Source organism: Rhinopithecus roxellana, chromosome 19 (assembly GCF_007565055.1).
Source record: "Rhinopithecus roxellana isolate Shanxi Qingling chromosome 19, ASM756505v1, whole genome shotgun sequence".
Classification (NCBI taxonomy): Eukaryota; Metazoa; Chordata; class Mammalia; order Primates; family Cercopithecidae; genus Rhinopithecus; species Rhinopithecus roxellana.
The window spans coordinates 22,505,644-22,520,727 of record NC_044567.1 but is presented as its reverse complement, the minus strand read 5'-3'; the positions used below and the strand labels follow the sequence as shown (position 1 = coordinate 22,520,727).

General features: G+C 40.9%; 1 protein-coding gene and 1 pseudogene across 3 annotated transcripts in view; both read left to right on the top strand.

The window, feature by feature from the left end:
* APPBP2 (amyloid beta precursor protein binding protein 2) overlaps positions 1 to 7,100 on the top strand; it is an 81,314-nt gene extending 74,214 nt beyond the window's left edge. For all 3 annotated transcript variants that reach the window (XM_010364083.2, XM_030923576.1, XM_030923575.1), the window contains one exon: positions 2,334 to 7,100. In XM_010364083.2, the coding sequence (XP_010362385.1) occupies positions 2,334 to 2,587 (254 nt within the window). In that variant the 3' untranslated portion in view covers positions 2,588 to 7,100. The remainder of the gene's footprint in view (positions 1 to 2,333) is intronic.
* Positions 7,101 to 14,544: 7,444 nt separating this feature from the next.
* LOC104662947 lies at positions 14,545 to 14,814 on the top strand (annotated as a pseudogene).
* Positions 14,815 to 15,084: the final 270 nt, after the last annotated feature.

Sequence of the window (15,084 nt, the reverse complement as noted above, 5' to 3'; positions counted from 1 at the left end):
CACTGTGCCCAGCCAGTCCTTAATGTAATCAGATGCATCAATATTTTCTTTTCTTTTCTTTTCTTTTTTTGAGAGGGAGTCTCGCTGTGCCACCCAAGCTAGAGTGCAGTAGCGCGATCTTGGCTCACTGCAACCTCCAACTCCCAGGTTCAAGCGATTCTCCTGCCTAAGCCTCCTGAGTAGCTGGGACTATAGGTGCCTGGCACCACGCTCGGCTAATTTTTTGTATTTTTAGTAGAGACAGGGTTTCAGCATGTTGGCCAGGATGGTCTTGATCTCTTGACTTTGTGATCTGCCCGCCTTGGCCTCCTAAAGTGCTACGATTACAGGCCTTTGAGCCACTGCGCCTAGCCTGCATCAGTGTTTTCTTTTGTGAATAGCACTTTTTGTATTCTGTTTAAGAAATCTTTTTGACTAGGTGCAATGGCTCACTCCTTCCCAAAATAATAAAGATATTTTTCTAGAAAATTATCTTCAGGAAACTTTATTTATATTGAGATCTACAGTCCTGAAACTGATTTTTGTTTATGGTGTGAAGTAGGGATTCAATTATTTTTCCCCTTATGGACATAGTGTTAAGCCAAGACCATTTCTTCAAAAGACTTTTTTTGGTTTGGTTTGGTTTTGAGACAGTCTCAAACTCTGTCATCCAGGCTGGAATGCAGTGGCGTGGTCTTGACTCGCTGCAGCCTCCGCCTCCTGGGTTCAAGCGATTCTCCTGTCCCAGTCTCCCAAGTAGCTGGGACTACAGATGCGCATCACCACACCTGGCTAATTTTTTTGTAATTTTTTAGCAGAGGCAAGGTTTTGCCATGTCGGCCAGGCTGGTCTTGAACTTCTGACCTCAGGCAATCTGCCCGCCTCGGCCTCCCAAAGTGCTGGGATTACAGGTGTGAGCCACCACACCTGGCCACAATACTGTTTTTTTCCCTCTGCGATACTGTCTTTATCATAAATCATTTATCCATATACATGTGGTTTCCCTATTATCTATAATGTATTGACTGACTTGTTCATTCCTCAGGTGCATGTAGTTTAAGAGTTGCTAACCCATACCACTGTGAAAAACAGACCTACTACTTAGAGTTCAATATTCGTTTACAGATTTTGTTTAGCCTGAAGGTAGTATATATTCAGAATACTGTGTTCAAAAGTTACTTGGGGTTATTTACACCCCCTTCCTTCAATGTGGTTATGTTATTCTTTTGCAAAACAATTAGGTTTATTTAACATGTTAAATTTTTGCTCCTATCTATCTTTCTTTATTTTGTTAATTTTTGAGTTAGTTAATGGACTGTAATTAAAACTATACAGAAAGATATGCTCAGAGACATGTCATTTTCTCTGATTTCTTCTACCCAGTTCCCACCCACTCACTATGGATAACCAGTCTCATTAGTTTCTCTTATCTTTTTTGTATATCTTTTTGCACAATGAACAAATACATATTTTCTTATTTTCCCTATCATACACAAAAGATAGCACACTATGGATACTCTGATATTTTACATTTTTGAATCTTAGCAGTATACCATCAGTTACTCCGTAACCGTTTATAAAGAGCCCAGAATTTCCTCCTCAGTTTGCAGCTACATAGGGTACCACAGTTGATTAAACCATTCTACATGTTTTCATTTGTTTCTGTTACTTTGTAATTACAAATACTGTTGCAGTGAATAGCCTTGTGCATGTGTTTTGGTTTTTTTGTTTGTTTTGAGACGGAGTCTCTCTCTGTCACCCAGGCTAGAGTGCAGCAGCCTGATCTTGGCTCACTGCAACCTCTGCCTCCTGGGTTCAAGTGGTTCTCATGCCTCAGCCTCTCCAGTAGCTGGGATTACAAGCATGCGCCACCATGCCCAGCTAATTTTTGTATTTTTAGTAGAGATGGGGTTTCACTATGTTGGCCAGGCTGGTCTCTAACTCTTGACCTCAGGTGATCCACCCACCTTGGCCCAAAGTGCTGGGATTACAGGCATGAGCCACCATGACTGGCCTGTGCATGTGTATTTTTCTGTTGTTAGAGATGCTGCTGTTCTTCTTTGAGATCTCTTTAAAACAGTTCCTTCAAACCATGAATTTTTATAATTCTGTTCTAATGAGGCCAACTTCTTTAGACAAGAGAAAATTTTTTTGAAGTCTTAGTGATAGCTCATGGACTGATTTGGGGGATGCTAATACAAGAATTACATCTATTCCTTGCAGGGGAATAAACCTAAGCCTCCCTGTTTAAAGAATTGAACTTGTTCCTACTATAGAAATTGCTTGTTATCTCATTATTTGTGCTTTTGTGCTTTCTTTTTTTTTTTTTTTTTTTCCTTTTTTGTTACTTTCAGGGAAGAAACTTTTTGGTGAAGGCTACAGTGGACTAGAATATGATTATCGAGGTCTCATTAAACTTTACAACTCCATTGGAAATTATGAGAAAGTGTTTGAATATCACAATGTTCTGTCTAACTGGAACCGGTTGCGAGATCGGCAGTATTCAGTGACAGATGCTCTTGAAGATGTCAACACCAGCCCCCAGTCCACTGAAGAAGTGGTGCAGTCCTTCCTGATTTCTCAGAATGTTGAGGGACCGAGCTGCTGAGAGAGGACCTCAGTTAACCAATTACCTTTTCCCGGATTCCAGGGAATTCATACTGTGAAATCAAAACCATGTTGTTTTGGGGGGCTGGAATTTGCATTGAAACACTGGTCCAGTCCATTGAAGACCCTATTTTGGGTGATCCCTATCTTGCAGAGTGTCTGTAGGAATAAGCATATATTCAGTTATATTCAGCATGTACCGCATGTGTAAGTAGTCTGGCCCACATTTTCAACCTCGTAGAACAAACAACAGGAAATATTTTTTTTTTGTTTTTAAAAAATTCATTTTGCAGAAAGCCTGAAAGAATAAAACACACCCCTAAATAAAACTATTTAAGAGTTTAAAAGAGTTGCATTCTTATTATGTAAGGATGATTTTAACAACTTTTTAATATGTAATTCTTCCATGTGGAGGTATTCAATACTGTAGGGTAAAGGAATTTTATGGGAAAATCTTTATATGCAGTATAGAAAAGTTAATACAAGTACTAATAAAAGAGGGACATCCTGACTTATATTTGGCTACCTTGCCCAGATAAGTGGATACAACCACTCTGTATTACAAGGAAAGGACTGTCAGATTCATCTGAACTGGACCAGTGTTGATCTGTAAGTAACAGAAAATCTGATAGACCAGCACTTCTGACTTTTTTTTTTTTTTTTTTTTTTTTTTTTTTTTTTTTTTTTTTTTTTTTTTTTTTTTGGTACAACAGTGTAAGATGCTCTGATAGCATTTGCTAACAGGACCAGGAGGATCTAAAAAGGACCAGCCTTATGTAGAAGGTGGTTAATTGGACCAGAGGCTTTAGATGATTATTTTAGATCCTATGTATACTTTTATCAGTAGAATGATTTCATTTAGATGTATAATGAAAAAGGATAATGCAAAAATTATGTAATAGATACCAAATTAGGGAAGTTTGGCAATTTCAATGGCATATTTTTAGTCAAGGTACACAGATGGCAGTGCCATAAGCAAGTCTATAAATATTGGCTGCAGCCATCCCCCTCATTTTAAATGTTGCCCTAGTAATCAATGCAGTTAACAAGTATAGTGACTGTGAGTCATGAAAAAGTTCATGTTCAGATGGAAATGTTAGGTTACTGTATGGTTTATAGAGATTAATGAAAATGAATGCCCAAAAATAAGTCTTAGAAAACCCTCCATTTTTATGGTAAATAGTAATACAACTAGGTCGTTTCATTTGAAATCTAGGAGTCAAATGGAAAGATCCCCTAATAATACAACTATTTCACTAACTTGTCTTTCTGTTTATTGGGTTTTGATTTGATTTTTTTGTAAGCCAGTCAGGTTATTTAATTATGAGGTAATAATCAAATTTAAGAATTTGTGACATGTAGCAATTCAAGAAACAAAAAGGTATTTTGCTGTTACCTCAATTCTTACTGTAGTAGCCCATCTGATGCTTCTATAGTTAAGAATCTGGGCTCCCCCCCTATTTTCAGGGGTTCATGACTTGGCTGTTAAAGATGTTGCTCTTAGCTAATGCTTGGAGTAGTCTGTGGGTGAATGGATGTGTGTGGAATTTTAGTTTTCTTTTAACATACATGTTGGGTGAGAGGGGAAAAAAATCTAAGCTGTCTGCCACATTGAGTACAGAAAAATTGTAGATTTCAAATTTTATTAATATTTTAAGCACTTTTTTCAACTTCCCAACCTTGTTTGAAGCTGTTATTTGCAGTCCTATTAGTTTTGAGCCAGTGCATTTAAGTTCTCTAGGAGGGGGTTGGTTGGGGGATGTACTGAAAGAGATGAAGCATGCCCACACCCTAAGATGATAACTGTGTGATTTAGAAACCTGAGTTTATTCCTCAAATTGAATTATTTTCTTTTTAAATTTTGGAAAGAGTAAGTTGATGTACTTGCAGTTTATGAAGCTGCCCCCCCCCCCACCCCTCAGTTAATTGCAGTCTAATGTCAAGAGGCACTTCTTTATTAATTACCAAATAGTCTTTGTGACCAAGGACTAACATTTTTAAGTTACTCAGCTCTATCCTCATGGGCCTATATATTTAATACCTCCAAAGATATTTTCAGGATAGGCTTTGTATACTTTTATTGGTTATTTAGAATCCAGTGGTATGTTTGTGGTATAGGAATGTCATGGTAAATTGTTTTTCAATAAATATTTTGAAACGTGTTTCCATATGAAGTTTTTTTTTTTTTCAATCTGTATTTTTTGGTTTTGTGCACATACAGCATTTCCTAGGATAAAAATAAACAAATGACCTACAGCCTCATCCTCCCTAACTCAGTTTGAACTCAACTTAGCTCACACTCAGTGATAAAACAACATGGTGTGTAGAAGCCTAGGATCACAGGGTGATAATGTCAGTTGGCAGCCAGTTATGTTTTTTGAAACATCATTATTGGCAATTTCTCCTTATCGCCACTGCTTTAATGTAGTTTTTTTTGTAAATCCATATACTTTTGTGCATACACTAGCTAAGAAAACAGATTGCCATTTTTAGTTAGGGATATGACTTAATATGCTATTATTTCTGGTTCTAATGAAGAATAATACCCTATGACTTTAAGTGTAAGATTCATCCTTTAAGTAGGGATGTTTAGATAAGTTAGATCTGTGCCACTGTGATTTATTGGGTTTTTTAAAAATCTGAAAATAATAAAATTTATCTCACAATAAGTTAACTTGCACAAACTTTTTACATATGGTGAGGTATGTAAGGAAGCCCTGGCCAACTTAAAGATTTTTCTGGAGGTTCAGCAAAGTCATGTTAAATTAGGGGCCTTTGGTCTCATCCTTCTCTGACTCTTCTCTTCTACCCAGTCTTTTCCTAAAGTTCGGTGCTACTCCAGTTGGGTGCATCAGGGAGCTCCGTCAGCACTCGCATGTGTCGCTCAGGTGGCCATTCATGCCTGCATTCCATTTAATAGAGCCAATTGGAATTTTTAGAGCATAGTCTTTATGGGTCCTCAAAGCTGACTTTGCCAAAGGGATTGAGACCCTTATTACCATCAGCTCTCTGTCTCTGCCTGGTTAAAAGGTGACTCACTATTGCTTTGTAGTAACCCCTGCCCAGGTATTTTTTCATTTGTGAAAATAAAGGATTTGGGAAAGACCTTTGTTACTAGCCTGTTGGGAAGAGTTTATAATTTTATGAAAATTAAGTACAGAGGCTGCAATCTTAGAAATAATGAAGGTGCCGTTTGGCTGCTCCTTAATAGTACAGACAGAAAACTCAGTAAACACATGCCGAAACATGATTGAAGCCTTTGGCTGAAACTTTATACGTAGAAATAATGATTTGCTCATAACAGATATCGTTAACTGCCACTTTTAATGTTTTCCCTAGAATTTGTAGCCTTGCTGCTCCTTTTTTTTTTTTTTTTTTTTTTTTTTTTTTTCTGGGTGGCAAAGTTACTACTGGAAAAACACTAATTTATAAGTACAATTCTTTACCTTTGCTTTAAAAGTGAATGTGTATTTCACCTCTTGGCTGTGGAGGACCTTAGTTGCCAGGAAATTCTTTTTTTTTTTTTTTTTTTTTTTTTGAGACAGAGCTTCGCTGTTATTGCCCAGGCTGGGAGGGCAATGGCACTGTCTTGGCTCACTGCAACCTCCGCCTTCCAGGTTCAGGCAATTCTCCTGCCTCAGCCTCCCGAGTAGCTGGGATTATAGGCTCCTGCCACCACGCCTGGCTAGGAAATTTTTTGTTGTTAATATGACATTTGGATTAATCTCCAGCTTCAACACTACTTCTTTTGTCCATAAATCTCAGGAATGTTTTAGGCAGAAAACTGGTTTTACCCTGTTGATAATCAGAAGGAGTGTGCTTTAGGACTTATTGCATAATACTGTTCTTTAATTGCAATCCTAGGTATCTATAGCATGAGTGGCCTTAGTGAGTTTGTTGAAGTGCACATGTTTTTCAAGAGTAAAATTTAAGATTAAAAATATATGCTATATATAGATATCTAGAAAACTTGGTTTGTGGTGCACAGTTAAGTGTTGGATCACTAAATAACCATTGCAGGTACTGTTTGTGTAACATTACTCATTTCTGTATATTCCTTTTATGGGAAGATATTTTGCCATGGTAACTAGAACTTCAGTTTAGTTCTACTTTTATGATGTGAATGGATGCTACATTTTATTAAATATTACCAGGTCAGTACTATTTTTATACTTTATTAAGCATCAGGGGATTTTAGTTTAATAGGCTCAAAATTAAAAGTTCTTAATGTGACAGTTAAAAGCAAAACACTAACAATCTTTACGTGAAAATCCCCACTAATAGTGCCACAATAATTTCTATAGAAATATCTAAGGTCATTAAATAGATTTTTGAAGACAGTTCTTCATTGTGTCAGGATGACCTTTCATACCATTCTCACCAACTTGTAGTGCCCACTGTTATTTGTAACTATTAAACCATACTAAGTATGTTTGTAACCAGCATTGTGATATTATTCTGTACTTGTATTGCTAAAAATGAATTATTGACCTAATAAATATAGTGTTCCTGCATTCATAGTGTATCTGTTTCCAATTCGGTTTTGATTGCTTTTGGTTGGGATTAAGCTTTGCAGACTGTTTTTATTAGAGAATAGTGTTAGAGAAACTGTTGGAACTAGAACAAAAGTGCTCTTGTTCAAGAAAATTAAGATGTGTGGCAGAGGAGGCACATGGTAACATCTGGAGATTGTGCCGATGAAAAACACTTTGAAAAAAACAAAGCACTGCATTAATGCAAAGGGATTTTTTAGTCTTTACAAAAGTATACCATTCTTTTAAGAATCCTCTCACTCTAAAGGCTGAAAATGAATGATGAGACCTGATAAAGTTCTGTTGGAATAGTAAACAAAACCCTAGATTGGAGTTTCAGTTCCAGCTGGCTCTGAACTGGAAGACTGAGTTATGTCATTGCAGCCCTCTTTGTGTTTTACTTCCTCACTTGAATAAGGGGGTAAAATTAGGTCTTTAAAAAACTTCACCATGAAACAGCATAAATCTGAAGTACTCAGAAACCAGTTGCAGGAAACGAAGCCATATTTTTAAAGATTAGGAAGAAAATATTGTAGACAAAATCCCATCATCACTTGGAATATAGTGAGCACTAGCTTCATTGCCTGCCACCTTCAGTGATACTGAATTTTAAAATGTTTCTTTTTACATCTCCATGACAACCTCTGAACTTGGTATTTCATCTGCTTTGTGGAATGTCATTTCCTGGATAGTCTTACTCATCTGTCAAGCTCAAAGATCAAGGGAACCTTTCCCTTAAAGTTTGAGTTGCCACTTGGTAGTAACGCAGTGTTTTAGAGCTTTGTTAAAGCAATTACCATGTGGCCATATAACTTACAGTATTAAGACTATTTCCAACTTGTAAACTGCTGATTTGTGTATTTTTTCAAGAAACAAAGTTTACCCTGTGACAGATACTGTCCTGAGTGTGTTAGCAAACCACACTCAGTTACTTTAAGCACACATTTCTATAGACAAATGCCCATTAGGATGGCTATTACAGAAAGTAAGTGTTGGCAAGGACGTGCAGAAATGAGAGCCCTTGTGCACTGTTGGCAGGAATGTAAAATGCTGCATGTGCTGTGAAAAACTCACCTGTGCTCAAAAAATTAAAAACACAGTTACTCTGTGATCCAGCAATTCAACTTCTGGGTATAGATCCAAAAGAATTGAAAGGGTCTTGAACAGATATTTATGTAACTGTGTAGAAGCATTATTTGCAATAGCCAAAACCAAAAGCAACCCAAATGTCTATCAATGCATGAACAGATCAATATAGCAGGCCAGGCGTGGTGGCTCATGTGTATTCCTAACATTCTGGGAGGCAGGCTGATGCAGGATTGTTTGAGCCCAGGAGTTCAAGACCACCCTGGGCAACAAGGTGAAACCCTGTCTCCACAAAAAATACAAAAAAAAATAATTAGCTGGGCATGGTGGCACACACCTGTAGTCCCAGCTACTCAGGAGGCTGAGGTGGGAGGATTGCTTGGGCCCAGGAGGTCGAGGCTGAGTGAGCCATGATCACGCCACAGTGCACTCCAGCCTGGGTGAGAGAATGAGAACCTGTTGATAAATATGGCATATACATACAGTGGGATATTATTCAGCCATAAGAATATAGGAAATGCTGACATAAGCTATAATGTGGACAAACCTTGAAGACATTATGCTAGGTGAAATAAGACAGTAACAAAGCGTATGATTCTATTGTATGATGCATCTAGAGTAGTCAAATCTATAGAAGCAGAAAGTAGGATAGTGGTTGCCAGGAGCTGGGGATAGGGGAAAATGGGGAGTAGTTACCTAATACAGGGGCCCCCAACCCCCAGGGGTCCGTGGCCTGCTAGGCACCAGGCAACATGGCAGGAGGTGAGCAGTGGGTGGGCGAACGAGCGGAGCTTCTGTATTTACAGCCTCTCTCTATCACTTGCCTGAGCTCCACCTCCTGTCAGATCAGTGGCAGCATTAGGTGAACCCTATTGTGAACTGCCCATGTAAGGGGTCTAGGTTATGCACTTCCTATGAGAGTCTAATGCCTGATGATCTGTCACTGTCTCCCATCACCCCCAGATGGGACCGTCTAGTACAGGAAAACAAGCTCAGGGCTCCCACTGATTCTACATTATGGTGAGCTGTATAATCATTTCATTATGTATTACAATGTACTAGTAATAGAAATAAAGTGCACAGTAAATGTAATGTGCTTTACACGGTGGCTCACACCTGTAATCCCAGCACTCTAGGAGGCCAAGGCAGGCAGATCGCTTGAGCTCAGGAGTTCGAGACCTGAACATGGCAAAACCTCATCTCTGCCAAAAAATACAAAAAATTAGCTGGGTCTGGTGGTACATGCCTGTGGTCCCAGCTGCTCAGGAAGCTGAGGTTGGAGGGTTGCTTGAGCCTGGGAGGTTGAGGCTGCAGTGAAATGTGATTGTGCCACTGCACCCCAGCCTGGATGACACAGTGAGACCCTGTCTCAATTTTAAAAACAAATGTAATGCACTTAAATCATCTCAAAAGCACCCCACACCCCCTGCTTCTGATCTGTGGAAAAATTGTCTTCCACAAAGCCAATCCCTGGTGCCAAAAAGGTTGGGGACCACTGCACTAATGGATCTAGAGTTTGTGTTTTGCGTGATGCAAAAGTTCTGGAGATTGGTTTCCCAACACTGTGAAAATTAATACTAGTGAATTTTACACATAAAATGGTTCAGACGGGGCTGGGCACAGTGGCTCATGCTTGTAATCCCAGCACTTGGGGAGACTGAAGCGGGTTGATCACCTGAGGTCAGGAGTTTGAGACCAGCCTGACCAATATGGTGAAACCCTGTCTCTACTAAAAATACAAAAATTAGCTGGGTGTAGTGGTGCGTGCCTGTAGTCCCAGCTACTAGGGAGGCTGAGACACGAGAATTGCTTGAATCTAGAATACAGAAGTTGCAGTGAGCTAAGATTGTGCTACTGCACTCCAGCCTGGGTGACAGAGCAAGACTCTGTCTAAAATATATATATATATATAAATATATATATATATATTTCAGACAGTAAACTTTATGTGTATTTTTAAAAATCAGACTTCATGCCGGGCGTGGTGGCTCATGCCTGTAATCCCAGCACTTTGGGAGGCCGAGATGGGCGGATCACGAGGTCAGGAGATTGAGACCATTCTGGCTAACACGGTGAAAACCCGTCTCTACTAAAAATACAAAAAATTTGCCTGGCGTGGTGGAGGGCACCTGTAGTCCCAGCTACTCGGGAGACTGAGGCAGGAGAATGGCGAGAACCCAGGAGGCAGAGCTTGCAGTGAGCAGAGATCGCACCACTGCACTCCAGCCTGGGCAACAGAGTGAGACTCCTCAAAAAAAAAAAAAAAAAAAAAAAAAAAAAAAAAAAAAAAGACTTCACTTTGCATAAGCAGTTAAATATGATGCATAAAGTTTGAAAAAAAATCTGTGAATGATCACTTCCAGAAAGTGCCTTGAAAAACCTCTAGCGTAATTTACTTTTGAATTAGAACTTTGGTGTAACAAGTGAAAGTTGATTTGCATTTAAATTCTTTCCAAGTACAGAATCAGGCTTTTTCACTCTTGCTGCTATTTGAATTTTAAAGTTTGAGTATTTTTCTTTCCTGTTACATAATGACTGGTTATTTCTCTCTATGAGCTAAGAATGATCCAGATGTTGCCTTCTGTTTCACTTAGCCATGAGTTGTGTGTTTCTGTTTTGTTTTTGAGGCAGGTTCTCACCATTGCCCAGGCTGGTTTCAAACTCCTGGGTTCAAGCAATCCTTCTGCCTCAGCCTCCTGAGTAGCTCAGATTACAGGTTTGAGCCACTGTGCCTGGCTCATGAATAGTTATTTTTCATTTCTAAACATTCTATTTTTTTTTTCAAGTCTGTATACTCTTTTCCTATCACAAATTCTCATGCCTGTAATTCCAGCACTTTGGGAGGCCAAGGCAGGTGGATTGCTTGAAGCCAGGAGTTTGAGACCAGACTGGGCAACATGGCGAGAATCTATGTCTACAAAGAAACTTTTTTGAAGTTAGCCAGGCGTGATGGTACATGCCTATAGTCCCAGCTACTCAAGAGGCTGAGGCAGAAGGGTCACTTGAGCCCAGGAAATCGAGACTGCAGTGAGCTATCATCATGTCACTGCACTCCAGGCTGGGTAACAAATTCAGACCCGGTCTCAAAAAAAATAATAATTAAAAAAATAAATAAAAGGCCGGGCGCGGTGGCTCACGCCTGTAATCCCAGCACTTTGGGAGGCCGAGGCGGATGGATCACGAGGTCAGGAGATCAAGACCATCCTGGCTAACACCGTGAAACCCTGTCTCTACTAAAAATACAAAAAATTAGGCAGGCGCAGTGGCGGGCGTCTGTAGTCCCAGCTACTCGGGAGGCTGAGGCAGGAGAATGGCATGAACCCGGGAGGTGGAGCTTGCAGTGAGCCAAGATCCTGCATCGCACTCCAGTCTGGCAACAGAACAAGACTGTCTCAAAAAAAAAAAAAAAAAAAAAAAAAGCAAACGTCTGTATACAAAAACAGGAAAAATCATAAAAAGACAGAGCACTGTGTGTGGAGGAATCAAAAAAGCTTGGACAGTCAGCATCTCAACTCAACTAAGTCAGCCCCTAAGCCCCTGTTTTCTTTTTCTTTTTCTTTTTCTTTTTTTTTTAGACAGAGTCTCACTCTGTCACCCAGGCTACAGTGCAGTGGCACAATCTTGGATCACTGCAACCTCCACCTCCTAGGTTCGAGCATTTCTCCTGCCTCAGCCTCTGGAGTAGCTGGGATTACATGCACGCACCGCCAAGCCTGGCCAGGCCAATTTTTGTATTTTTAGTAGAGATGGGATTTTGCCATGTTAGCCAGGCTGGTCTCAAACTCCTGACCTCAAGTGATCCATCTGCCTTGGCCTCCCAAAGTGCTGGGATTACAGATGTGAGCCACCCAGCCTGGCCCTAGCTTGTTTTCTTTGTAATGGGGAGAAGGAGTTTCCCTCACAAGTTTGACACAAAAATCCAATGAGAATCAAAATGTAAAACTCTGCCATTTCTCCCAAGTTACATGCATTTGTGATAATTATTATAAAGAGGAAATTTTGGGTGACTCCTGAGACTGGGGTGGGAGTGGGTCAGGCAGTAGTTAGTCATTACATTCGTGGTTAGGAGCCTCTTCCATTTAAAACTAGGGAAAGTCACCTGGTGCAGTGGCTCATGCTTGGAATTTCAGCTATTTGGAAGGCTGAGGCAGGAGGATCGCTTGAGACCTTCAGAAGTTTGAGGCTGTAGTGAGCTGTAATCATGCCTTGCACTCCAGCCTGGACAACAGAGTGAGACCTCATCTCTTAAAAAAATAAAAGTAAAACTTTAGGGAAAGTACCCTTTATTCTCTAAGGAAAAGGACCCTTCTTGAAGGCTCTGTTAGTGAGGTATTTTCTCTAGGATAAGCCTCATCCCTAAGACAGCATAGGCCAAGGTATGATTTGGGGATTTCCACCAAGGCTCCCCACTTCCCAATAGCTTCTCCAACAACCTGTTTATGGTGTTCCCAAGTCCAACGTTATACTTTTGGGTAGAGATACTTTAAAAAAATAAAAACAATCCTAGGAGAAGTAATACATTTTGGCTAGGTACAGTGGCTAATGGCTGTAATCCCAGCACTTTGGGAGGCTGAGGTGAGCGGATCACCTGAGGTCAAGAGTTCGAGACCAGCCTGGACAACATGGTGAAACCCCATCTCTACTAAAAATACAAAACTTAGCTGGGCATGATGGGGCACACCTGTAATCCCAGGTACTCTGGAGGCAGGGCAGGAGAGTCGCTTGAACCTGGGAGGCAGAGGTTGTGGTGAGCCGAGATTGTGCCACTGCACTCCAGCCTGGGTGACAGAGTGAGACTGTCTTAAAAAAAAAAATAGAATAAAGAGGAGAAGAAGTAATACATTTTAGTTTTGAGGGTTATTTCCATCTTGTGAGAAATGAGTGCGTGGGCCGAGAGTAGGTGAAACATACATTATTGGTATGTAGGAAGTGCCCTGGCCTGGGGGACCTGAGTTGTAGTTCCAGTTCTGCTTAGAAACGTCACCTTTCTTCTTGGGCCTCTGTTTTCCCTCTGAACGAGGAGGTGGTTGGTCAGAATTCTCTGTTTTGGGTTCGTTCATTCATTAAAAGTTTGCTAAGTACCTATTATATGCCGAATACTATTGTAATTGCTTTGGATACAGCAATGAACAGGACAGACAAAAATCTCTAACCTTGTGGAACTTACATTCTAAGGGAGAAGACAGTTAATAAACAAGAAATATAATAATTGGCCGGGTGTGGTGGCTCACTCTTGTAATCCCAGCACTTTGGTAGGTGGAGGCCAGCGGAGTTTGAGACCAGCCTGGACAACATGGTGAAACCCCTTCTCTACTGAAAATACAAAAAAAATTAGCCAGGCATGGTGGCACGCTCCTGTAAGCCCAGCTACTTGGAAGGCTGAGGCAGGAGAATCGCTTGAATCCGAGAGGCGGAGGTTGCAGTGAGACCAGACTGCACCATTGCACTCCAGCCTGGGTGACAGAGTGAGACTCCATCTAAGGAAAAAATAAAAATAAAAAAGAAAGCTTCAAAACCAAGCCTCACTTGTTGTCCATTTTTGCCTTTAGGCGTCCCGATTGGTTCTCAAAGTTGATAAGCGAACCCCTGGCCCCCTTCTCTCCTCTTCATCTTTTGTACACGCTGGTTTGCACACGTTGGTTGGAAGAACAAGGCTGTAGTGTCTCACAATTCCTCTAGGTGGCAGTGCTGCCTTGCCTACTGGGGACACTTAGTATTTTGGACTGTTCCCAAAACAGCCACATTTCACTTGTCAGTGAAATCTCTCAGGAGTAGAAAAACATTGGAAAGCCCGTAGTCATCATGGACACCCTCCTGCCCGACTTCCCGTCTCTCTGAAATCCTCCCTGCTTTGACAAAACTGTCAGGGTCTAACCAAGCCAGGCTGGCCCCAGGCCTATGCCTTGGCCGTCTTACCTTGCCACTTCTAGGAGGCGGTGACGATAAGGAAGAAAGAAATGGCCGCTTCCCCCATTCAAGCTTCCCTGAACTCCTTCTTCGAGACTAGATTGATATTCAGTTTAGCATCGTAAGTCTATGAAGATACTCACTTCTGAACACAAATCGAGGGAGGGAGGGAGAAGAGTCACACCCATCTGCCCTGGCCTCTCCTGCTCCAGGGCACCCCTGCACCCTAAATGCCGCTGCCTTAGGCAGAGCCCTGGAGAATATGTCATTTGTGTTTTTGGAGAATGATTGGACCTACTTTCCCTCCTGGAAATGACAAAAGTTCACAAAGTTTGGAGGAAGAAGAGGCGAGAACGATCCCCGGACCGACCAAACCCCGCGCCGCTGCATCCTGCGCCCAGTGCCTAGTCCCGATACCATCGTCGCCGCCACCATGCCCAAGAGAAAGGCTGAAGGGGATGTTAAAGAAGATAAAGTCAAGATGAAGGACGAACCACAGAGAAGATCCGCGAGCTTGTCTGCTAAACCTGCTTTTCCAAAGCCGGAGCCCAAGCATAAAAAGGCCCCTGCAAAGAAGGGAGAGAAGCTACCCAAAGGGAAAAAGGGAAAAGCTGATGCTGGCAAGGAGGGGAATAACGCAGAAAATGGAGACGCCAAAACAGACCAGGCACAGAAAGCGGAAGGTGCTGGAGATGCCAAGTGAAGTGTGTGCATTTTTGATAACTGTGTGTACATCTGGTGACTATACAGTTTGAAGTACTATTTTTTATCAAGTTTTATAAAAATGCAGAATTTTATTTTATTTTTTTTAAATATTTATTTTTTTAAAACAACAACAGAACACTTCATTGTTGTTTTTGGGGGAAGGGCCATATGTCACTAATAGAATGTCTCCGAAGCTGGATTGATGTGGGGTAAACACCTTTAACTTCTATTTTTGAGAGACTTCCTTTTAGCTCCCAGGAAGAGGGAT